The sequence below is a fragment of the Gigantopelta aegis genome, chromosome 3 (genome assembly GCF_016097555.1).
Source record: "Gigantopelta aegis isolate Gae_Host chromosome 3, Gae_host_genome, whole genome shotgun sequence".
In the NCBI taxonomy this organism is placed as follows: Eukaryota; Metazoa; Mollusca; class Gastropoda; order Neomphalida; family Peltospiridae; genus Gigantopelta; species Gigantopelta aegis.
Genome location: NC_054701.1, coordinates 48,655,793 through 48,682,871, shown reverse-complemented (window position 1 = coordinate 48,682,871; position 27,079 = coordinate 48,655,793). Strand labels below are relative to the sequence as shown.

Genomic DNA, 27,079 nt, shown 5'->3' with positions numbered 1-27,079 from the left:
CTTTTTTGTTTAACCCTGTGTGTACATATGTGAGACAGAAGTTTGATTGACTTATGTTAGTGCTTAAAAGATATATCTAAACATAACAAATTTCTTTGTAGAACTAGAAACCGTTATCTTGCCTTTTTTTCATATGAGGATGAAAATGATTTTACCCACATTCTACAGTCAAATCTGCTGAACTGCACAGCCCTGATGCTGGGAAAATGTATGCTAATAATTGGTAAATCCAATTATTCATTATAATTTTAACTCAAAATACAGTAAAAGCTAATCATATTTAATTAGTTTTTTTAAAATCTATTCTGGGGCATAATTGCCATGTGCCAAGTTTATCTTTTAGTTTTATCAAAAGCTAAGTGAGTGCATGAATACATATAAAAACATTTCTCACTCCAGCCAGTGCACCATGACTGGTACATCAAAGGCCATTGTATGTGCTATCCTGACTATGGGATGGTGTATATAAAAGATCCCTTGCTGCTAATCGAAAAGAGTAGCCCATGAAGTGGCAACAGCAGGTTTCCTCCCTCAATATCTGTGTGGTCCTTAACCATATGTCTGATGCCATATAACCGTAAATAAAATGTGTTGAGTGCATCGTTAAATAAACCATTTCCTTCTTACATATAAAAACAACAATGGAATTTTCCATTACTGCATGGCATCTTTTTAAAGTGTTGGTCAGTTAATTAATTCCACTGTCAGTATTGTTTTAACTAATTTGGAAGATTATTGTTTTTTTTTACTAAACAAAGAACATCCAGCTTTCCTCTCCGTGCAATTGTAATTGCTTCTAGTAAAATAGTAAAGATCTCAAGAACATTTTACAGACTTTGTTGGGTTTTCTTATGCAAATAACCACCATGCATGTTTATAAGGCTATTTGAATATACAATATAATTTGTACTGGTTTAATGCTAAAAGGTTCTGTGCAGCAATATAATATGCAAATAACCAATTTATTCTATAAACCAATATGAAACAGTGGATTTGACTGTATTTAGATTTTATCTCAAGGTAAATTACTTCACAAGTTAAAAATTTTGACAGTTCCTTTTAAATATCAGAAGTTCATCAACCAAATTCATACTGCAAAAAATAAGACTGTTTGTTTGTTTTATAGTTTGATACAGACTAATGGATTAAGAAAAGGAAACTTACTTTTTTGTAGCATTGTGGCTTTGCTAACTTTGGGGTTGGCAGCTAGAGCTGGGATTAATGTGTGCAACGTGTCAAATCCAGTCTGAAATACAAGGTAAACGTTAACTTAAAAATAATTCAAGTACAAATATACAAGAACTCAACACACTATACAACTTTGTTTTTTGACCAACACAAAAGTAGAATCAGGATTTGTCTGTTACCACATTATTCTGTCTCATGTTGTCGGTAGTATTTCTCAAATTTAACTTGATGACTTTGGAATTTAGCATCGTTCCACATAATATAGGATATTGTTTTAACTTCAAAAACACACATACTTTTCTTTGTAACAAATTTAAATAATCATATGTGTCTAGTACCTATTTATCCCCCCACCATCACTCCCCCTACTTTAACACAACATATTTTATTTACATTATATTAATGTGTTGTGCAGCCAGTCACTTTTTTTTTTAGAACTGGCTGCATAAGAATATTCATACTAGATGAATAGTAAAATGGCCTCTTATGCAAGGTGGCTGCTTCAACAGTTTTCAATGCAAATTGTTTGTATCTGAAACACATTCTCTTTAATGAGAAACACATTCTCTTTAATGACTTAAAAATTACCAATCTGTGTTAAGAAAACAGAACTGCTTTTCAGAATGTATAACACACCTTCAAATTGCATCTTCTTTTCTGCTCAGCAGTAATATGAGCTGCACGTCTATGTTCCGGGTATTTTTCTTTGGGGTGGTCGAGACTTGACTTTACTGGACTAGCCTGAAAATAATTAATTAACAATATTATTCTTACAACACCTAAACACCACATGCTAAAATCTGCAGGTAAAAAAAAACAAGTTACAAAAATAACTGTTTTAATAACATTTAATGGCTAATATAAAGTTATTCAGAGAGAGAGAGAGAGAGAGAGAGCGAGCTAGAGCTGCCACACAGGCAACTCCTACCAAAAAGCCACTTCCCATAACCAAGGCACAACATACAATAGTTGTGAGGCACTAAATTAGACTTGAAGAAAAACTATTCCCCCCACCTCCCATACCCACTAAATAATAATGACAACTCACAAGACCAGTTAACGGAGACAGTGGATCGTCGGACTGGGGGGAGTTGGAGTCACTCAATATTTGAGGGGAGTCATCCTGCTGCAGTGACTCGGCAGTAGAGATTGTGCCGATATATGCAGGAGTTGTCGTGAACTGCACCGGGTTCGCAGACACCTCTGAAAGAGGAGTAACAGCTGGCAGTGTTGTCACGGTGACTAGGTTGCTTCCAGGAGCTGTGGAAAAAACACAACAGGAATGAGCCTGACTGGCACTTTAAAATGTATTTAATGAGCAAAAAAAAAGATAAATGGTATCTAACGAACATGAATGTAGTATTTTATTTCTCACATATCCTTAAAAAGCCAGGGTTAAAACAAATGTAAACGTCTTTTCCAACTAAAACATATTGATGGCACTTGCACTTACGTATCATAAAGTAATCAGTTTCCGATTAACATATAAGTCACAAAGTTATTAATTTCTATTGTATCTATTTCATTGGATGGTAAGGGTGTGGCAACTCGGTCATCACCTAGGAGCTGACATAGGTATGTCATTAAATCAATAATACGGTGTCATTTTCAGTTACATCCACTGAAAACCAAGTCAGAGAGATGACCTCAGGGCCAAATTAGCCAACTGCAAATTTTTATACACAGTGGCTGTAACATTTAGCGTTTGGCCAATAACCACATTTTAATAATTTTCAAGGAAATCTTCTATATATCTAAAAATTGCCACCTGTTGTTACTTCAAGCCTTACCTATTTTGTGGCTGCAGTTGTCTCTGATGGTAACAGTGCTGGTGCCTAAAGCCTGGCTTGCAGCAGCAATAAGAATACTAGTGGGGAAATCAGTACCAACCTGAAAGACAAACAACACAATACATGAGCCTCACATTCCCTGACAATGCCAGGGCTCATTCTTAGAGGTAGCCCTGGGTGTTTTGGCTACTGATTTCTTGCTCGGACTACCAAATATCTAAATCAGGCAGTCCACCGGGCTACTAGATTTTTTTTTTTGCACAGGCCCCGTGCTTATAAACCTTGAAGTCTAGACTTTAATAAAGTCCAGACTTTAACGTCATGGCAACGCCATTCAAATAGCATTATGTTAAAGTCTGGACTTTATTAAAGTCTAGACTTTAAGTTTTATAAGCATGGGCCCTGGTGGCGATTTCGCAATATGATTTAGTGAAATCGAAGAGTACATTTGTCAGTGGTAAGATTTTTTAACACAGGGGACTAATACAAATAATTTTTAAGTAATTCAGTGGCCAGAAAGTGTGATACAGATAACAAAATTTTTTCCCCAAGGAACAAAACTGGCCTCACTCATTATCAAGTTTAACTTTTGAAGCATGTCAGTTTTGTACATCAAAGTAATGCTTTGATGAAAGCCAAGGTTAAAATACAACAAAAGTGGGTGTGAACAGATGGAGTTTCTTGGAAATCTACTTGACAACAAAAGCTTCCAGTTGATCGACTGCTTAGTGAGCCAGCAGTATGAATGAACCATAACCTGGTTTGGGGCAGATTTGTAGTTTCAACTTAAAAACTGAAAACTAAGAAAAACTAACTTCAGAATATTTTAGCGTGAGCTGAATATATTGCTTATAAATATATGATGCCAGTTGTAAAGTTTGTATTACTAAGTAGAAAAATTGACATTATTTGTCATCGTAATAGTTCAAAGTCGGAAAAAAGAAGTACCTACGAAAAAACTCAATGGGGTAGAGGATTTGTGTCGTCATGGAACAAAGAGTTTGAGTGGGTTAACCTAAACAATGAAACAAATGTTGGGTTGAATGGACAAAGCCTGTGTACATTTACAATGCTTAAAAGACCTGCGTTTATGAAAAACAGGCTTTGTAAATTAGGCCCATTATGTTTTGTATCCCGTATACTAGATTACAGTTTGGGGACAAAAAGGGTATATTTCACAGTATCTTGCTCATGATTTTCAAAAACCCAACCATAAAATAACATATTTAAATAAAATAAATGATTTTTTTTAATTTTAATTTATTAAAATTATGGAGCTACCAATTTTTACTGAGGGGTACCAGATTTTATAACCTGGTGGGCTACCACTGAAAAACGTTATGGTCAAGGCCTGATTATGCACCTTAGTCTCCCCAGTGAAAAGTATACGCACTATTTTGGTGGCAGCAGTGGGATATGAACCCAGCCATCATGTGTGGGAGTATGAGTGTGTGTATGTGTGTGAGTGTGTGTGTGTGTGTGTGTGTGTGTGTGTGTGTGTGTGTGTGTGTGTGTGTGTGTGTGTGTGTGTGTGTGTGTGTGTGTGTGTGTGTATCTCATATAATTTAGCTTAAATATAAATAAAAAAACAAGTCTTATTAATTATTCCTAACATTAACCAAGTTACCTTTGAAATATCTATTGCTATCCCGGTTGGCATGGTGATTGGAAATGTGGTGCCTGCTTGTGCTGGATGGACTGGAATTGCTGTCGAGGTGGGAAAGGCCCGGCTGGGATCTGCTGGGAGAATGGGCTGATAGGCAGTTGTAGTTACTGGGTTTCCACATGGTGATGCTGTGACTGGCTCTTTCTTAACACTTGTCAGAGCTCCTGGATATGTACCTATACAAATAATCCACATAATAAATATTTCATTGTTATGGATTCATTGCAAAATAAATTCCCTTTCAATAAATGTATATAAAAAATAATTCTTAAATTAATACACCAATTGATCACATATTAATAATGCCTGAAAGATATAAACATATATCTAATTATTCAAATTTGACAATTTTAAAAATTTGTTTCAGCACTTTTATTTTGAGGATATTAAAGCTCTACCACAGGGATTCTATTCAAATGGACTCATGAGGAACAAGCATTTTGAGAGTACTGCTAAAGCAATACATATCTCCTACCAGGCCCAACAATTTTTTGTATCTCCTAAATTCAAGGGCCATAACTCTGAAAAGTGGGTAAATCACCATGAAACTTCAACTTGATCTGTAAAGCTATATACAAATGATAAAACTATATACAAAATTTCATCTTGATATCTCCAGGCATTGCAAAAATCCGGAAAACAAATTTTCACATCTAATTTCAAGCGCCATAACTCCATTAAATCATCATGAAAGTCAAACTTGATCTGTAACAGTACGTGATAAACCTATATCAGAGTATGACAAATACTTTGAAAAGCCACTAGCCACAGGGCTAGTGGGTTTGTGAAAACCACTAGCCCACCAAGATAAAGCACTAGCCCAAATTCCTGATCAATTATAACTGGATTTTTATATAATTTTTGTATCATTACACATTTACGAGTATAACAGTAAAATAAAACAAACACTTAAATCATGTTGTAACTTTCAGTTTTGTTGTGTCGTACGTTTGGTCTTTTGTCAAGTGTGATCCATCGTTCTTGTCTCGTTTTCGCTTTTGCCTTGCCCCCGGGGAAAAATAATTGAGCAAACTCATGGTTGGGATCTAAACCCACTATCAAATTAATTAAATTTAAATGAGGGTATGACAATGTCACACCCGGTAATAGATTGTTCAGTGTATTTGGTAGTGTGTTATACATTTATAGCCTACTATTTATGTCACCAGGAACGGTGATGCCAATACAAGGCATTATCCCGCGTCAGACCGATATCAAAAGAATATAACAGTGACATCTAATCTCGTGTTAATTGACAAAAAAGGTGTTATCTTGTATCGGCAACTGTGACGCATTATCCAAACCGCTACACGTAATACTAATAGGCCAAGCCGAGTCATTGCATGTGCGGTTACCATTACAGTAAATTGTTTTCCTGATTGCCGATAACCACATGTAAGCTAAGTGTTAAATTAGAAAACAATAGGTAAATAAAACAAACACTAAAATTCAAAGCATGACTGGGGTTTACTTGATTGAGATTAACCTGTCATCACGATTGGTGATTTCCAAGTTCTTAGCCTAAAACATACGTGCGAGATTAACTACCACGTGAGGTGTCCAACCAATCAAAACACGCATGTCATTAGACTTATTTCCTGTGCCAGAAACTTGAAAGGGAAAAGTAAACAATGCATGCTGTAACTGTGACGATGTAGAGATAGCATGTTACTGCAGTTTGCAGACCTAGTTCAAGTGGATTATTATTATATACTGATTGCGTTGTTGATATTATTCGATGACAAACGTCACAATCAAATTTATTAAACAAAATTTCAGCTGAGAGAAAAAGGAAAAAGCAAAAAAAAAAAGTGGATTTGTCGAACTCTGCCTATATACAAAATTTCAGCATAATATCTAAAGGTCATCTGAAAAAAAAGTCTGGAAAACTAATTTTCACACCTCCTAAGTTCAAGGGCCATAACTGCATCAAAAATGGGTAAATCGCCATGAAAGTCAAATTTGGTCTGTAACAGTATGTGATGAAACTATACACAACATGTCAGCTCAATATCTCAAAGCCTTTTGCTAAAAGCATCCAGAAAACAAATTTGGGACAGACGGAAAGACAGATGGACAGAGATGAAACATAATAGTCCCCTCTGGTTGGACCGGTAGGGAACTAATAAATAATAATTGATCATCTCCCATAAGTTTTTATGCTTGCACAATTTGTAAAGGAGTTCCGATTCATAAAAGTAAAGTCTGACTCTCTAATCATTATAGCATTTGAGTTCAATGCTCTTGTATTTGTCTGATTGTAATGTAATTAATATTTGCTTTAAAGAGTTCCATAAATCAGGAAATAAAACTATAGTTGTTCCAGGTTGTGTAGTTTGAAGTTTGATTCATAATACATAATCAACAAACAGGTATCAACTGAAAGGCAGTACCAATCTGTTGAAATACCTATTTATAACAAAACAAAAAGCAATCTGTTGAAATACCTATTTATAACAAAACAAAAAGCAATTATAATAATAAAATGTCCTAAATTGATGACAGTAATGAATAGAGTTGGCAAAATTAAATTTTGATATTAATGACAGAGTTTGTTTTGTTTAATGACACCAATAGAGCATACTGATTTATGAATCATTGCCTTTTATTAGTGACAAATGGAAGGAAATGATGGATTAGTGTTGGGCTCACTATATCTACACAGTGTCCTTATGGCACTTTAGTTTTTAACCCCAAAAGTTTGCACTGGAACTAATGAATTTCAAACAGACAACAACAACAATAATAATGACAATATCAGAAACCAGCATCTGATAAAAATGATAAGAGTGATTTATTACATTACCTTTAGTAAGAAGTTGGGCCAAAAATGTGTTCTGATTGGATGGAGTAGCAGTGTTTATTGGAGCTGGGGCAATATTTCTGTGTTTACGATGTGGATGGACTGGCTTGCCCTGAAAATAAACAACACTGTTCACTGAGCAGGAGGTCATCCACACACAATTCACATATTTAATGACAAATGCTTCTGATCTCTTCCGAGATGCAAGATGGCATATATATGAAGGATTAACCTTAAAACTGTATCATAACAAATCACCAGACTTCATTTTTTTTTTGTCTTACAAAAAATGCATAAACAATAAACAAAATGCTTATTAACACTAGTTACTAAAATGATGACTAAGAGTCAAATGCACATGACAGTGAAAAACATGTTTGGCAAATCAACTATGCTTGATTTAAAAAAACATATCTGACTAAAGAAACATTTTTTGTTTTGTTTTCTGACAATGCAGATGGCAAAAAAAATATAAAAAAATCACCAAACATTTTCACTGCTGTGTGCATTTGCATATAAGTTACAACAAACATTTTTAGGAGTTTCACAAGAAATTCCAGTGGACCAGCATCTGTTCAATCTATATTTCTGTGTAAATCACAGTTCCATTCAGTAACAATAGCTGGGGTGTTATCTGTCTGAAGTTAATAGTTTGTTTTGTTTAACAACACCACTAGAGCACATTAATTTATTAATCATCTGCTATTGGGTGTAAAACATTTGGTAATTTTGACATAAGTCTCAAATACCATTAGTAGCAAAGGATCTTTTATACGCACCATCCCAGGATATGCACAGGATAGTACATACCACGACCTTTGATATACCAGTCGTGGTGCACTGGCTGGAATGAGAAATAGCCTCATCTGTCTAAGCTGGATATACTTGTGCATTTGGTCCATCACCCTTACAAGACAAGAATCCACTGTGTATGGAATTATTTTGACTGTGCCCTGCTATTTTTTATCTTAATAAAACCATCAACATTAAATCAACAAACCAAAGACATTATACACACAAAAATACCCAACAAGATTTCTTACAGTAGGAACAGCAAATCCATCACTTCTCTTTGTCAACACTTGATTATTTGATGAGGTGGCTGATGAAGTAGCTTGTCTGCCCTTGCTACGAGGTGAAGGCACTTTTCCTGCATGTTGAGGTGGTGGTTTGTACGTGGGCGGCGATGGTGACAGCTGAGCAGTTTGAGCAATATCAGTCCTGAGGCCCACGTTGTTGCTTGGAACAACCTGCACAGGTGGACCGGCACTGGCCATATCCACCGGGGGTTTCACAACAAGTGGCACAACAGTGTTCTGAGCAGCAGGGTTAAAAGATCTCTTCGAGTTGCCCAGCAGAGCTGACTGTAAGAGTGACAGTCCTGGCTGTTGGTCCTGCCCTGTGTCGATGGGGTCCGCCAAACCATACGGAAGACTAGATACTGTGCACAGTTCTGAATCGACACTGTAAGGCGATGTCGGTAACAGTATTGATATTTCTGGGTCGGAGGACAAATCCAGCTGTTCAGCACCTGCAGCAGCACCGTCCACTTGGGACTAAAATAAAGAAATCAGTCACAGGTTCAATGGTTTTTGACTTAAAGGAAGGAAGGAAATGTTTTATTTAACAACGCACTCAAAACACTTTTTATTTACAGTTATATGGTGTCAGTCTTATGGTTAAGGACCACACAGATATTGAGAGGAAACACGCTGTTGCCATTTCATAGGCTACTCTTTTCGATTAGTAGCAAGTGTTATATGCACCATTCCAAAGACAGAATAGTACATACCGCGGCCTTTGTTACACCAGTTGTGGATACCATGGCCTTTATTACACCAGTTGTGGATACCACGGCCTTTGTTACATCAGTTGTGGAGCACTGGTAGGAACGAGAAATAGCCCAATGGGTCCACCGACGAGGATCGATCTTAGATCAAACGTGCATCAAGCAAATGCTTTACCACTTGGCTACGTCCTGCCCCTTTGACTTAAAGGGACAAACTCTAGTTTTTAAACACTAAGGCATATTTTTCACTATTAGAGCCATTTATGACCACTGAAATCAAACATTACTTGTATTTTATTGTTTATATAATCCATTTCCGTACAACTGAAGTGTTTCTGGTCAACCGGGATGTTTCTAATACCACAAAATGCATTTTTTATATTTTAAAAAATGCATGTGCGTCTGTGAAATAACAGTTATGGAGTTGAGTTGTAGTCTATTTTTAACACTATTTCACCATTTCAAAGTCACACTCTTGTTTCACTCTCTTGTAACGTTATCCAAATGTGTTACAGGTTTGTAACCAAACTTAGTGTCCATTTTCACAGGTTAAAACTAGGGTTTACACCTTTAAGACGTGTGCTTTTCAAACTGACATACACATGTGTATGTATGCTTTAGTGTAAGTATCATTTTGCGTGAGAAAATAACAAACATATTGTCTGATCTAAAATGTAAGTGTTGATCAAGCACTAGTCACATGGAGATATTAAAACATATTATACATGACCTACAAAAGCAAAACATATTTATTTTAACTGTTTATACAGAATAGAAAAAAATGTAGCAGACAAGTCAATCATAAAATCAATTGTGGGATAGGCCTAAATTAAATATGCTAATATTATATAAATTAAATGTGTATTGCCAATTTAAAAGCATTAACAATCTAAACTTTAATACAGGTTACTGATACTGTGATCACTTCAACAGGTAATGAAGAGCCTAAGACGATTTGTTTGATATTCTGCAGCAAGCATACAACATTATCTAATAAGTGTCAAACAACAAAATTAATTTAATAAATGAATTAAATGAATTATATATATAGATCAGTATACAAATTATATTGTAAGTTAAAACAGTGCTAAAGACACAATTATTTTTACAAACTATTATTATAGATTTTTGGTATAAACTATCACAAACATCTGATAACTGAGAGAAAAAAATGCAATAAAAAATAATTCACATCAAATTCACAATGCCAAATACTATATGGTTAGGCAGCAAATCCTAAAAAAGATAATAACCTTGCAGACACATTGTAATAAACTGTGATAATCATCGAATAATGACAATATGCCCAACAAAATGGATACCATTGAAAAATTATACTAGTTACAAAAACCAAATTAACAGCAACAAACTATAGTATAATTAATCCAATTTGTCCATTCCCCATCTTCCAAATTCAGTCTCTTGTTTTCCATTTTTATTGTTATTTTCATTTTAAATTCAAACTTACCGGGTCAGTTTGAGAGTTGAGGTCCATTGCATTCTGCATCATGGAGCAACTTCTCACATTATTCAACAATTCTGGAAATGAAGGATTTATTACTTTAATAAGAATCCAGTAGAATTAAATGTCCAAACAACCATACCTTTTTTGTCTTATGATGGGATGAAAGAATATTTTATTTAATGACACACTCAACACATTTTAATTCTGGTTATATGGTGTTAGACATATGATTAATAACCAGACTGCTAACAAGAGAGGAAACCTGCTGCCGGCACCAAAGGATATTTTATGTGATGAAAAATTACGATTAATGTACATGTACTTCTCTTTAACAAAGAAATAAACATAAAATATTCATTTTTTAAAATGCACTGAGATGAAACATTTAGTGGATCAAAACATAATTCAGAGTTAAACACAAAAGTCGATGTTGTCCTCATTATTAGAAAAGAAAAGCCTTCCAACTTTGTCACATTGAAACAAAAGCATAAAATGCTTAGAGATTAATTAATGAGCTATGAGGAATTATGAATTATCTGTCCCAAGTGAATAAAAGTTGATAACCCAAGGCCTTGACGAAAGGTTTACAACACTCATTAATGAGAGACACATAATTTGTAACTCCTTGTAGCAAGTTGGTTATTCTCTTTATTACCCATTGTCACTTTTAACTGTTTTGTTTTTTAAATATAAAAATCACTCAACCGTTACATCACATAACCATACACACATTATCAGGGACCACGCGAGTGTTCAAAGTGAGCCGAAACTTTGCTTCGATCAGCTTGACTTCGCCATGCCAGTCATGATACGGTGAAATCTGTGTCTCCTTTTACAGGGCTAACTCTGGCACTCACCAAATTCGCCAATTGCGAATTTTAAAAACAACTGACGAATAAATTTTATGTAAATAATTGTGATTTTATTAGAAAATAGCTGGGTTTTTGCAATTTTTGAAGTTTAAATAGATGATTTGGCAAATTTTTCTGCTCACCCAGAGCTTGCTCTGTTTTAAAAATAGTGACCACTTGCATTGTACACAATAATGGATGAATGGTGAAGAACTTGAGGTGTTAAGTGTCTGAGAGTTTGAAGCGACACTGGCGCCACAAAATCATTCGACAGGATCACAGATTAGTGGTCTAGCTCGGACAACGCATGTGTCTGGCACTGTAAGTACGGACTGTTGAAGCATATAATTATATTGGCAGGCATGTGTGCTGGAACTTGTACATGGGTGGGGATGTAGATTATGGTGAGCGATTTTTTTTTAGAGAAGCTGGGTCATGCTCCACTGGAAAATACACTGAAAAGTAATATTCATTGGGAGCAGCAGACTTTGACGTGAAAAACAAATTGCGGGAAGTGATTAACTAGTTTCATAATGAATAAATTCAACATACAAACAAATATGTCGAAATTATAAAATAATACAGGCAAATCTGTCCTAGCAGTCACCTATAATCAGCGGTCTCCTGCTGTATGACATGCCGGCATTAAACGACCACAGTAAATTCTAAAAAAATGTTATTTAAACAAAATGTGACAGGGTACAGCAAATAAGTGATCTTCACACCTTCACCGTTACTAGTACCCATTCAGTCTGACATCTACACTGTGTATCAATTTATCAATTAAGAAATTGTGACCATGAAATAGGCGATTAGGTAATCTAATCTTGACATTGGTAGATTAATCTACTAGGACAATACTCTGCATGGAGTAGTAATTAAATTAAAAGAGAAGACGAACTTGTGAGACAATGAATTCCAAACACTTTTCAGTTGCATTTTATTATTTTTGAAGACACCAACATGTGGAAAGGTGATTTTTAGAAAACTAGAGCACACATCTATCAATTAGCAATACAGATGGTAAAATAAAAAATAAAGACTGTAAAAGTTGCACCTGTATTCATTGTCCACTTGTCCTAAGCGGTCGCTATTGACTACTAATTTGTGTGGCTGCTTAAGACAGGTTTGACTGTATTGGGTTAATATAACTTCTTTTTGCATATTGATTTTTTTAAGATTAAAAATTTAAGTCTCTCTCCTGTTAAAAACTTTGCTCTGTCTAAAGTTTCAGAAAGAAGTGACTTCACTCTATGATTTGACCTCACATGAGGCCAGCATTATACGATATAATACAAATGATGTCATGGTATAACGGTGTTCTTTTTACAGCCCATTGTTTACGATACAAAATAATATGACTGTGATTGCATTACAAAATAATTATTTTCCTATATTATAATATCAATTCATATTTCTGAAATAAATGAGTCAAACATATTACCCTGGATATTTTAGCCCATATGGGTAATAAACTAAAATAAATATTGTTAGACATTAGTTGAAGCTTGTTTTGGTTCAAAGTTAAAAGTTTGTTTTGTTTAATAACACCACTTAAGCACATTGATTAATGAATTATCGGCTATTGGATGTCAAATCTTTGGTAATTCTGACATATAGCCTGCTACATTTTCCATTAGCAGCAAGGGATCTTTTATATGCACTTTTCCACAAACAGGACAGTACAAACCATGGCTTTTGATATACCAGTTGTGGGGCACTAGTTTGGAGGAAATTTTTTTTTAGGGAATAGGTCCACCGAAGGGTGTTAGATGTTAGATGTATGCTGGACCATTTTTCTATTGTCATTTGAAAATGCACAATGCTTGCATATCCTGCAACAACTTGGACATTTATAACGATTAGATCTGCTTGAATTTCTGGAGTTTTGTTTGAAAATATTTCCTTTTGAATTGTCCGTTTATTTATATTGTTTTTGTTAATTGTGTACAAACAACCATGATGATCCATTACTGACTGATCACCATGACTGTATTCATGCATGTACACTGGTAATGATTAACTGTTTGAATGAAACGAAAGTGAAGACACCACCAGTGACACCTATTATTTCATCCTCCTGTGTGTTCATTTCACTTATTGCAAAGCTACTGGAATTGGCCAAGATGTTCTGACCGACTCTGTGCACTGAAAAACACATTGGTAGCAATTAATATATCGTCCACAAACTATTTATTAGTCGAATCCTTACAATACACACGTTTTTGTTATATCAGGGGCAGAATTTCGATGGCATCATACCAAATTATGTACTGGTATGCATTATATGATCACAATAACAGATTCTTTATTACAGCTACTTTAGGAATCATTTCTGCTTTTGTTATCTCTCTACATAAACAATCCCATTCTGCAAAATTCTGCCCCTGTGAATGTAGGAAAACATTTTATAAAAATAAAGTTTACAAATGGCGAATGTTTTAATACAAATGATCATACATGCCGTTTTAGCGATTGCCATATTTGAAATTTAGAATATCTTCTTCCTATGTCATACTTGTACTTTCATCCAATTCTTAAACTGAATGTATCATATAATACTATTAATAGCATATTAAAGTTGTCGGGGAAAAAAGAAAAAGCATTTTAGAATATTCTTTATTCTTAATAGTTTTGCGATAAACTAAATTTACTTCTAATTAATGCGATTCTGTTTGATCGAGTTCATCATATATTACTTGCTTAAACAATTTGACTAATTGATTAAATACAAGTTTTATGATCAAGTCCAACCGAATACCATTTAAAGTTACTTTCATTCTAGTTCCATGTTGCACAAAATAAACTAATTTAAAACGAAATCTCTTTATCTTTATTTATTGTTTAAAACTTTTAAAAGAGAAAAAAAACTATACCTTCACCATGCTTGGCATAAAGTAGAAAACAATATCGTGTTTGACTGTTTGATTTGTGTAAACTGAGGATCGATTACAAAATCCACTTCACAACACTACTTCCAGTTATTAATTAATGTCTGAATTTCAGGCAGGACACTATATGATTCCAATGTTATATTTTTGTGTGCAATCAGGCTGAGAAGGTCAAGAAACACATCATATCTCAACACTCTGTGAAGTCATCAGGCTCTTGCTTATTACGCTGGTGCAATCCCTTTTTCCAAATGTAGTTAATCAACAAAGATTATATAATAAATAGAATACTTCAAATAATATCTCACAATCTGCCAGTTCACATCTTTACTCGGTATTAATATTCACAAAAGATTAAAAAACCTAACATATTCTCTATATAGCACCAATATGTCCTGATTGAACAAAGTCCTCAACTTATATGGGGTTTAGAGCTTCCATGAGTCTAAAATATTGGACTCGGGTACTCAAGAGTCCAACTTGACCAGGACCCAAGGATCCTGACACTTACACTAGATGATAATAAGACTAAGGAATACAGTAAAATAGCATTATGCATCTCAATTCCAGCTCTGAACATGGACGCCAAATTATTACATTGTAATGCATTTAGAAACCGGTCGTGATGGGACGGATGGACGGCCAGATTAAAAAGAGAAACTAGTGCATGATAATATAAGTATTGTGATTAGTTACTGCTACGTTAATGCCCATCACTGTCTCATATGTATGGGTACTCGAGTCCTGTCAACAGACTCAATTTTTGCTAGACTCGGCCCGTGCCCAGCACTCAAGTACTCGTGTAGACCCTAAAGGGGTTGTACAACAATTTTATAAGATAATAACACAAACTGGCCATGACTGACTGAAGTTATAAATGGATTTAAATGAATATTTTTATAATGTTCTGTAACAATCAACAAACATAACATTTTGTAAATGCAGAGTGGACCCTATAGCCTAAATGCTATATACAACTGTAAGCTTAAAAGGAATGATATTTGAAAGGATTTTAACTGTTTATACGTGTGGTATGCCTGAGCAGGTCCCCCTATACATTTTTAGACTTTTGATGACACCTGTAAGTGGATCTCGACTTAAGTCGAGACCCTAATTTCAAGCCCTGAAAATGTCATCTATTTACGGACTCATTTATAAGTCAACTCTTGAAAACTTCAGCTTTGCACATCTGCATCCAATTTCCAATCAGATCTCCTAGTAATACTTTAAATCATGAAAATAATGTATCAGGATATTATTGCGTTAGGACAGGTACACACTAAAATGCGTATTTTTATTAAAGCGTCTGCAAAAAGGTTTTGTTGTGTTCACTGAATTTACTTTAGTTTTTGCACACACCAATTAAACAAGTACAGCTGGAATTTGTTTTGACAGTCAAACCAATGTTAGTCGGTAGTAATTTCCTCCACATCTTATGCAGAGCACTACAGAAATGACAAGGTGTGGAGCCAATATAGTAAATGTACTTAATGAGAACAAAAACAACAATTGGTGGATTGTTCATTTTATTTGTTCAGAAAACATTTCTTTTACTTTTTTTTTATATGTACACAATTATTTCTAATGACATATCATTCTAACAGATGCACATGTGCTGGCATTTTGGTTTTATTGTCTATTTAAATTTTTGACACTGGTAAACAATGTAATGCATCAAGTGATTATGGCAACAATAAATCAATGTTTCAACAATGATTAATGCCAGTTACCAAGTTGGCAACATGTGGTTGGTATTATTTATTGTTTTGCTATTAGAGATGATTGTTATTTTACCTAACTGGACTGCTGTTATGGTGTGTGAGATTGCACGTCTTTCCCATTACACATTTTATTACCAAAAAATAAGTTACAAAAATTACTTTCTCAAATTAGCATAATTCAACAATAAAACTTACAAAATATTCTTTGTATAATTTTGTGACCACCTTTTAAGTCGACCTCTAAGTTATATAAAATTATATTTTGATGGAAAAAAAATTGACTTATAGCCGTTATAGGCAAAGATATTTTAGGTGACAATTTAAATTAAATTTTAAAAACATTTTATAAATATATATATTCATATAACAAAACTAATAAATCTTACGCTGCAGAGACGAGGGTAGAATGATTGGGCCTGTACTGCATATGCAAAAACATGAAGAAAGGTAAATGACTTGTTTGCAAACTGAGATTTTTACCTTGCACAACATCAATGTCCATCAAGTCATCAAGATTAGGCTGAAGTCCCATCAGGCCGGGTTGAATGAGATCAGAACAACCAAGCTGAGCTGAAACAAAATAATAAATCCAGATATATATACACACACACAGTGATAAAAAGCTGTTCATTTTTTTTTCATTACCGATCAATTAAAATAAAATTAATAGATAACGAACAGGGTGAAGAGTTAGTTATAAAAGACCCAGTGATGCATACTTACATAAAATGACAAAAATCAGAATTTTGCTTAAAAACAGTTAATCACACATAAAACATTTTGAAAATGAAAAACAGATTTGAAAACATCATTATCAATGCGTGTTCTCCAAAATGAAATATGTATTTATCATATAGTAAACATGAAATATTTAAATGTAATATATAGTCAACATGAAGTATATATGTATTATATTATAGTCCACAATATTTTAATATTCCGAAAACATAAAGAATAGAAATGATGATCATACTCAGCTCTCTGGGGTTGGGAAAGGCAAAAGGCTGATTGAGGCTTGCGAATATGTTGAGATCCCAGTCCATTTCATCCCCTTTGAGCTGCAGATCCGTGGCAGCCTGTGGTTTCTGCAGGGACTGTGACAATGCATCAATGTCCTTCACATTCTCCAAGAGAGTGTCCACTGAAACACCCTAAAACAAAATCAAGAAAACTGTACTGTAAAGTTTAAAAGTTAACTTTATAATAAAGTAAAGTTATGATATTACATATACTTTTATTTCCAATAAAGGCTATTTTAAATTTTTTAAAAATTACTGAAAATCCTGCTTTAAAATTGTATTGTAAGCTAAAAGAAAAACATTGTGAATTAACTCCCTTGAATAGTAATTTGTGTGATTTCCTCCGCCTGAGGCTATATAATGTGTCTACTGAAAATGATCTAGAATGATGTTATATATAAATAACTATGTCATCCTTGTTTTTTAAAATAAAGTTTGAAATGTTTAGCTTGGGTATTTGAAAGACATTCTGAGAACAACACTTTTCACTTGTTTATGGGAATACAAAGTATAGACTACCGTAAAATAAATTTAAACCATATCATGTCATAGTTAACAATTTAAAAAATAAAATTAACCTTTAATTGAATTAAAATAGTAAAGGAATGTTTGTTTAACAACACCTTAGAGAACATTTTAAACATCTGGTGTCTAACAGGGTTATGGTGACACTTAGTCTAAATAATGAAAGTAGACCTTCTGCCACCTCACAGTTATACCATCAAAATAGCAGCATGGGATATTTTATACACACTTTCCTACTGACATAGCAGCACAGGGTCCAGTTGGGGTTAATAATCCTATGACCACCTGCACATCAGGCAAGCACTCTACCACCGATATATTAAAAACAAATAATTATACTTTGTACCAAATACTGACTATAGTCCGTCCCACAGGAACGCCTTTTTTCATACTATGAAATTTACTACAAGTTATTTATTTCTGAGCTGATTGATTTGTAAATTGCACACAAAAATTGATTTTTTTTTTTTAAATTCTGAAACACTTTTACTTTTCTTCTTATATCAAATTAAACTGAAATTGTTTACAAAAAACGTTTTCATAGAATGATGGGATAGACTATAGTTATATTTTTCTTATCTTAATATCTTATGGACTTACACAATAAAATATTTGAAGAATCTTTTGCATTGCTTTCTTTAACATGCAGAGGGGTGGGATTTAGCTCAGTCAGTTAAGTGCTTGCTTGAGGTGCTTATGTTGCAGGATCGAACCACCTCAGTGGATCCATTCAACTGATTGGGGGTTTTCTCATTCCAACCAGTGCACCAGAACTGGTCAAAGGCTGTGGTATGTGCTTTCCTGTCTTAAAGATCATTTGCTGCATTAGGAAAAATGTAGCTGATTTCCTCTGATGCCTACGGGTCAGAAATTGTTACCAAATGTTTGACATCCAATAGCTGATGATTAATTAATCAATGCCAGTCTCCATCTCTAAACAATTATACCTCAGATTTCTGCCTTCAGGGTTTCTGCCAGAGGGTAAAATGGGTATGGTGCCATACCCAGATTTTTTTGCATATTTTATTTTTTAAAGTCGACCTTCTGACAAAATTAATTACTCTTATCATTACTGTATGATTTTCTTAACCTTAACCCTAATCCATATCCATTTTCTTTCTGGGGGAGGCCCTCCATGCCTCCTACACACATTGTGAATATTTAATTTCATAACGCCATATCCAAAAAGTTCTTTCTAGCAGAAACACTGGCCTTACCTGCTGCATGTCTGACTCATGGTCATGAGATACTCTGTCCTTGAAGTATTTTCGCCATTTCTTGTATGTCGCTGTCACAGTATCAAGACGTCGTTTCCAGTATTTACCCTCCAAAACCACTGCCTGAAACAAGTAGCCAAAATTCCACCGACTTTCACTAGTCAAGTACTATATAATCCAACACACAGACCAACACTAAAAACATATCTGATATGCCTTATTTTCATACTAAAGACAAACTAAACCTCTGAGAGTCTAGCAAACAAACACACAGCCTATTTTATATTAAAACAAGAGTACTGGTGAGGTACATGATATGCCCGTTAAAGTAAGTCGTGGTGACCTAGTTACGGTATATGTGACACACCACCATCCCAAGTTTGATGATCCTATAAAATAATAAAAGTAACCCAAATACTATAATGATATAAAAGAAATTGTTGGGAGAATCAACTCAGTGTATCCATTATACATGTTCTAAAATAATGTGTTGAACTTGAAGGCAGTATAAAAAATACAATAGAAAACGAAATTTGTTTATTACATGTATTTTGACCTTGAAAGATTTTATCATCTTCTGGAATGCTATGTGTTGTTTATTGTTTATAATCATACAAAACTTGCTGTATTAGTTTTAAAAAAACCTGGAAATGACAAATCCTCCATAATATTAAAATAATAGTTCTGAAAAATAAACCAAAAATTATAAGATTAAAACAAATTATTCACCTCTGGCTTAGTGTGAATATCATCTGACAGTGGTGTAGCAAATTGACACACAATTGGTTTCTTGCAATAGATATCTGCAAATTAAAACAAGATTTATAAAAAATTTACTGGTATATATGTTTGTACACCGATCTATCTCAACCAGATCATGGTACTTAATATAAATAACACAACTCTATCAACCAATTACCAGGTGAGCATATATACATCAGTAATGAAATTATGTTAGGCTGGGAACATTTCGTTTTCAAATCCTTAATTAGAGATATTTCTAGCAACTACAATCTATATAAATGACTCCACCCCCCACCCTTTTTCGTTCAGCAAAGCAACAACAACACCACCACCATCACCAACAAAAAAAAAGAATTTAAAAAAAGCAACACACGACATACTGTTTTTGGTTGGTTTTAAAACATAGACAACTATTTTGTTAAACTGTCAGACATCAATGTTTTGATTTGCAATTTGGATTTGTTTTCTTGAATTAAAAGTTTAACCACTGTGTAGCTTTAAGATTCACATTCCTTTATCACACACACACACACACACACTAACACTCCCCCCCCCCCACTTTTAAAGCCGGATCGACGCCCATGCCTAGTGACATTACTTCTTAAAATAACTACATGTATTACTGCAAAATAAAATTCCAGATGCAAAACTGAAATGTGCTACACAAACCAAACCTAGTTAATGTAACTACATGAGAGGAGATAGCAGGTAACCAAAAGAGTCATGTTGATAGTCAGTTTAGTATGTACGTACATTGCATATGCCATTCCCGCCAGATGATATTGTTCAGGCGAATCTTGTCTTTCACTTGAAGATGCATTCCCCGAAATGCATTCCATTTTGGTGATGTAATCTTTCCACTGAAAGGTGATGGAACAAAAATGTCAAATAACAGTCATGGTCTGTTTTATTAACACTGATAGGAGACCGATTCATGTTACATGGATATTCCCCACTCCCTATCCCAGGGCATAATACTGAGAAACAATAGTAGTGATTTCCATAGAAATTTGGCAAGGCATTGTAGACCAAACACTTTTGGGGCATTTTCACCATTTTCGGGGCACTTGTTTTTCATTAAAAATACACAAAAATTAATTGAAATAAACATTAATGTAATTTATGTGCTTGCTTTAATAAATGAATGGCAAAAGATATAAAAGGCATATTTTATTAATTAATAATACCTTTTTAGGTGTTTTATAAAGGCAATTTTAGAATTAATTAGTGAAAAAGGCTTGTTTAATCTCAGGGCAGCATGGTGCTGATTAAGGCAAGATGGTGCTAGACTATTGAGGCATAGTGCTGCACCATGCTAAAACAAGCTAGGAAAAACACTATATAGTAAACCATTACATTCTAATAATAAAAATTTAAAAAGTAGAAAGAAAAATTTAATTATTATTTTGTTAAAAATGTATATTGATCTGTATTGTTGTAAAGAACCTTAACTAGTGTACAAGTGTGGAAGTTTTCTAAAGGTAACTTACAAATTAAATATATATTATTTATGTAACAGTATCAGTCTCCATTTTAAGTTGCTGACCAATGTTTTTTAGAAATTGCACATGAAAATAAAACTTTAGTTATTTAAAAAAACCAAAAAAACATTTGCTTTTTATGTCAAGCCAAGCTGAAATTATTGACACTTACAATGAATGAAGTGTAAAAAAACCCATGTGAAATAACTTCTAAGTTATATCTAAAATTTTGAAATAATATCCCATGCTAAACCATACACTTGAAAATTATCGTTTGGAGTGGCAAATTAACATAATGTCAAATAATCATTCACAAAACCTGAACTGATTATGGATTCTCTGGCATACATCTTAAACTGGATGTATGAACAGGAGTAACATCATCATGCTATAAGTATTACTAAATATTTTACAAACAGCCAAGTTGAAGATTGCTTTTATAATTACTGTATGCATAGCAGCCTAAGCCGTACCTAATAGGGTGGGATAGGAATCAGATGTCCCACTCCAGGGCTTCTAGAATTTTTATAAAATCCACTAGCCATGGGATCAGTGATATAAAAATTTTACTAGCCACAATTAAAAATTCACTCACCCTACTTTACTATAAGTTAATACAATTTTACTAAATAACAGTAATAATCAGATATGTCTCTTAAAGAGGGAGATAGAGCTTAAAAACACTCACATTGGGGGGGGCTCGGGGTTACAAAATAGACTTAACTGCAACATTTGACCAAAAAAATTCAGTAGCCGTTAATAATAGTTATTTACTAGCCCAACATTGAATATCACTAGCCATGGGAGTGGGGCTACCATAAAATATTTTATAAAAAGTGCCCTTTTATATTGCAAGACGGCTGAGTGCTTGTGAACAATTTGATTGATACCTTTATTAGAACTGGGTGGTATTAACATTTTGGGTTCGTTATCGATATTTTACCTCAGAATCAATGCGGTATTTGGTATACCTGGCACTAAACGCATGCTTGCATAATGTTCATATTACTTTGTAATCCATTATCACATTGTTCATGGGCCATTCCATGGTATTTGGTCCATGGGTTTGGAAATTTCAAAATGATCGGTTAAACTAAGTTTTTATTATAACTTAAAGTTAACATCCTTAAGCATATAATTTTTTTTATTTATTGCCAATTTACTTATGTTTTGTGTGTTTTAATGACAGTTTTATTTGAAAAATGAATTTTTGTAACCCAGGACATGACATTTGTTTTTTGGTAGTATTTCATTACTGTTATGCCAAATTTAAAAATTAGGTATTAGGACATCACATCTATAATATACTGCATATGAAAATATTACTTTGCCTTTTTTTATATAATAATTAGTATATTAAATTATTTTTTAAAATATATAATGTCATGTCCTGGCTGATTTGACATATAAAAGTTAGTTTTATTTAAAAACAATTTTTCAGAAATAATAATCCTTTTTAATTCTCCTCCTCAATGTTCCAAGTATAAATAGAAGGTATAATGATGACTGGTTGTATTATATGTGAAAAGTTGGACATGTTGTATTTTCTGTGTTAAATTTCCTCCAACTTTTACTGTCAGTCAGTTTGCGTTAGTGTAATGTCGTAAGATACATTTTTATTGTGTTTTACTTAATGGAGGGAATATTTTTCAATACCAAAACTTAGGTATTTTGAGGTTTACTCGGAACTGTAAATCAGTATTGACATAATACCGATACCGAACGGTATACTGTCCAGCTCTATCCATTCTTCTTCTATCATATCATATTCATCTAACTATAGGTGCAAAAACAAGTCTAACAAGCAACCATGATCTTTTGCCCTCCTAAACAAGCCACAGATTACACAAAATGAAATGGATCACCAGTAATTAATGTTGTTGTTGTTGTTCTTTTTACAATGTTTCACTTCTCAAAAGCCTGGTTTAGTTTAAAAGTACCATTTTTGTCTACCAGCATCTGCAGAAGATTTTCTATTACTGTGCTTTGATTTTTCATTCACTGCCCCAAACTCTCCCACTTTGGTCAATATGATCTTTAAAGTTCCAAACTCATATGTCTTCAAGAAAAACAAAGAGATCAATACATTACATGTATTTCCATTTCACAGATAAATTTAAATATATATTGAGATTCTATATCTGCTGCTGACCATTAGGCATCTGAAGTATTGATTTTGGGCTATAATGATAAAAAAGAGAGGAAAGTTTGCTTTGTTTAATGACACCACTAGAGCACAATGATTTATTTATTTATTGGATGTCAAACATTTGGTAATTTTGACATACATGTATAGTGTTTGAGAGGAAACACACTACATTTTACCATTAGTAGCAAGTATTATATATGTATTGAAGATGAATCCAACAGTTAACAATCCAATAAAGAACCTTAGACACAATATTTTAATGTTTGCTTATATACTTTTAAAGCTTTTAACTATTTTAAGTGTATCATTGAGTAGGGGTGCAACGATATGGTCAAAACCATACTGCGATATAAGAAACTGTATTGCAATATGTATTGCAATATAGTTGATGTTATTTAAATTTAATATTTATGGAGGTTTTTTTTTAAATGAAAACAGAAGGCATAACTTTTTAATAATCTTTATTAGTTTCAGCTGTTAGGCTAAATGTTTTAGGCCATATTTTAATTTTTTAACACAATAGTAGTCTACTAGAACACCGGTGTGATGGTGTCAAACTATTTATAAATTGTCACATTCGGAAATCCTTACTATTGGGCTTTTCCGAGGTTATTAGCTGAGGTATTTTGAATGATCGGCCGAAGTATTCCGAGTTCAGTGAAAAACAGCGAAGTGTGATTCTCATTTGTTGGTTTATTTTTTTGAAGATGATAGCCGTAGCCGTATTCCAACGTAAATGAACAATGAATGATAATGTGTAAGTAACAAAACATTTATTTGTAATTATCGTTAACTGGTTATTTTCATTGGACTTTTAACACGTTTTGTTTAGAAGTTAGAACCAAGTGTAAAAGACCTATCACTTTGTATGCCAACAAGTAAATCGACTACGCTTGATGTGATTGTTACATTTCCTGTCATCACCAATTAATAAAATGATGTGGTTTTTGTTTGTTTGCCTATTTCAAGTCAATTAAGATATAAGGAAAAAAACATAGCGTATAAAAATCGCGATACGCAAAACTGTACCGCGGTTCGTATCGAGCTGATGAATTACCGCGGTATACCAGTATACCGGTTTATCGTTGCAGCACTGTTATCGAGTAATATTCAATACAGCAAAGTTTAGCTGGACATTCTATATTGAAAATCAATATAGCAATGAAATGCTACTGACATCTTTTCGACACTGAAAAGCCAACATTACTTTTGCCTATTCTTTTATTTTGCTAAATAACGGTTTCAAAAAACAAACAAAAATTCAAATAATAGGAAGTGAATTAAATTAATTGTTGCTTTTTTTTATCCTTCAATCAAACTATACATTTATATGTTTGTTATGGATATCAAAGCTGTCACTTGATCTTTAATTGCTTAATTGTTATTTGCCAACCGTACCCAACCATATGTAACAGTGATTACACATTTAGTGGCTAACCTAAGCATGTGTATATGACACCGCCTATGTACCCAGTCATAGGTAATAGTGATTACACATCTAATCATCTAATAGTTAACCTGAGCAGATGTATATATATTGCAGGTAATCTGGCTGAAGACAGTGAAGTGATAAGAAACAAACAATTAGTGACGCCATAATGATTGACAACAGTCTGATCGTCTGGTTTTCAGAGGTAGAAATTGCACAAAATAAAGTATTTTACAACAATGGGACTCAATTATTTGTCCAGTGTTAAGTTTAAAGAGGTTTCTGGATTAAAGAGGTAAACTTTAATGTTAAAAGATGCGTAAATCACAGAACTTTGGAAAACGTCCGGTTTACAGAGAATTCCGGTTTAGAGGGGTTTTACTGTATATGGGGCTAGGGATTAAAGTTTATTTGCATAGAAGAAGTAGGGGCCTACTGTTGCTTTTGTGTACAACATAACTGTCATGATGCCTGTTGATGTAGAATGTTGCGCATATATATATATATATATATATATATATATATATATATATATATATATATATATATATATATATATATATACATACACACACACATGGGTAATCATATATGGTTTTGTTAAAAAGGGCACAGAACTAAAAAGGAATATATTTTAAAGGAGGATGTCAGTGGTACGTGCTGTCAAGTGTCATGTTATTAACAGATTAATCTTTAAGATGCAAATAATGACATTATGCTCAGGATATTCTAACACACAATTACCATATGTTTGACACCTATAGCACTACAATATCGATACAATTTCATGTTTTTGCTTCGAAAGACAACACAAAATGTATGCTGGATAGAATTATTATATAACATAAATTTAATTTTGAAATTCATCTCCTAATAAAGCTAAGCGCCCCGAAATGGTCAGCTGTGATCAATGTTGCATGTGTATTGCATTTCCTTTTTGGCATTGTCACATGATTGCGATTTGTTTACCTGTATGCGAGTGTCATGCACTTAAAAAGATTGGTGAGCGACGCATCAATCGCAAGGGTCTGGGTGCTTCGCGGCCCAAAGCGGTAAGTGCGAAAAGTCTCTTTTGTAGCCGTGAGAAAATCAAAGCCTTTTGTCTCCAGATCAACAGCATCTTCATCATCATCATCTTCATATTTGATGTGCACGCGAGTCGCCATAAAATGACCAGAATGAATTGTTTTGTCCATTTTCGCTTCGCACTGGGCTCCAATTACGTTGTTGTTTTTTGAATCTAACATATTCATGGATGGTGACTCAATTTCGAGCATGTTACGTATGACCATTCCAACGCATGGAACCAATAACGTTTAAAGATGGGAAGAATTTCCTTAAAAACTTGTTATAATGGTGGCCTTGGCCATGGAATAACAGATTGACAACATTGAGGTCACGCTCAGATAGCGTGCTGTAGTAGAAGGTTACAACCAATCACGTTCACAATAGCAAATATTTTCTTGACAAGTTCAAGGTCATGGTAGTGATAAGGGAGGGCACTCTATTAAAGCAGTCAATTCGTACCATAATTAATTCATACCCAAGTCAACTACAGTAACTACCAATTCGTACCAGGAAACACGTATAAAACTCAAATTCACAAGCCTGGGTTATCAAGGGGTTATGAAAACGTGCAGTGTTCACAAGCCATGGGTTAATCCGAGCGTAACATGTAGTTATGGACACTGCACGTTTTACGTGCACGGGTTTTTATAACTTCGGGCTAACACTAGGTTACAAATGCACTGCCCTAGAAATCTGCTATTATCTGGGTAGGTAGGTAAACTACTTTAACGTGCTCATATAGGCCCTACCACTAGGGTTTCGAACACGCCCATCCAGAGTCCGATCTCCGATAAGATCGGTGGCCTGACTCGGGATGGGGCAGGGGGGAGGTTGAGTTGAAAATGGGCAGAATTTTGAAAATGGCAATTAGTAAAAAAGTTAATAGAATTTAAAAAAGAAAAGAAAAAAAAGTTACAAGCCAAAAAAAAAAAGAATAGACTGCTCGGCCGAATATTTATATAATTTGGTGCATTTTAGAAGGACAGTCGAAAAATAAATAAGAGAAAGAAGAGAGGATTATTAATAAAAGAAAGTAATTTCGACATAAAATTTTGAACGCAGATATAAAACTTTAAAGTCCGATCTATATGTTCACGTGAGTGGCCTCGTTAAGGCCGTTTGGGTGCACAACTTATAGGGACGAGATGGGTTGCATCCCGTCAAGTAAAGAGCTGGTCTCCATAACTGTTACTTCTCAGAGGTACGTGCGATTTTAGAAATTTGAAAAATGGATTTTTTGGTATTAGAAACACTTAAGATGTGCCTACAGAAATTGATAATAT

The 27,079-nt window shown here is 33.9% G+C and overlaps 1 protein-coding gene across 1 annotated transcript in view; it reads right to left on the bottom strand.

Moving 5' to 3' along the window:
- The window catches only part of LOC121368159 (carbohydrate-responsive element-binding protein-like), a 33,152-nt gene extending 7,032 nt beyond the window's left edge, over window positions 1–26,120 (bottom strand). Inside the window, exons 1-14 of the mRNA XM_041492770.1 lie at window positions 25,698–26,120; window positions 20,423–20,529; window positions 19,655–19,728; window positions 18,926–19,048; window positions 17,138–17,315; window positions 16,645–16,734; window positions 10,705–10,775; window positions 8,491–9,003; window positions 7,451–7,559; window positions 4,606–4,820; window positions 2,979–3,078; window positions 2,237–2,448; window positions 1,825–1,929; window positions 1,165–1,246 (exon numbers count right to left, since the gene is read on the bottom strand). Of these exons, the coding sequence (XP_041348704.1) occupies window positions 1,165–1,246; window positions 1,825–1,929; window positions 2,237–2,448; window positions 2,979–3,078; window positions 4,606–4,820; window positions 7,451–7,559; window positions 8,491–9,003; window positions 10,705–10,775; window positions 16,645–16,734; window positions 17,138–17,315; window positions 18,926–19,048; window positions 19,655–19,728; window positions 20,423–20,529; window positions 25,698–26,020 (2,302 nt within the window). The 5' untranslated portion in view covers window positions 26,021–26,120. The remainder of the gene's footprint in view (window positions 1–1,164; window positions 1,247–1,824; window positions 1,930–2,236; window positions 2,449–2,978; window positions 3,079–4,605; window positions 4,821–7,450; window positions 7,560–8,490; window positions 9,004–10,704; window positions 10,776–16,644; window positions 16,735–17,137; window positions 17,316–18,925; window positions 19,049–19,654; window positions 19,729–20,422; window positions 20,530–25,697) is intronic.
- Between the last annotated feature and the right edge of the window lie 959 nt (window positions 26,121–27,079).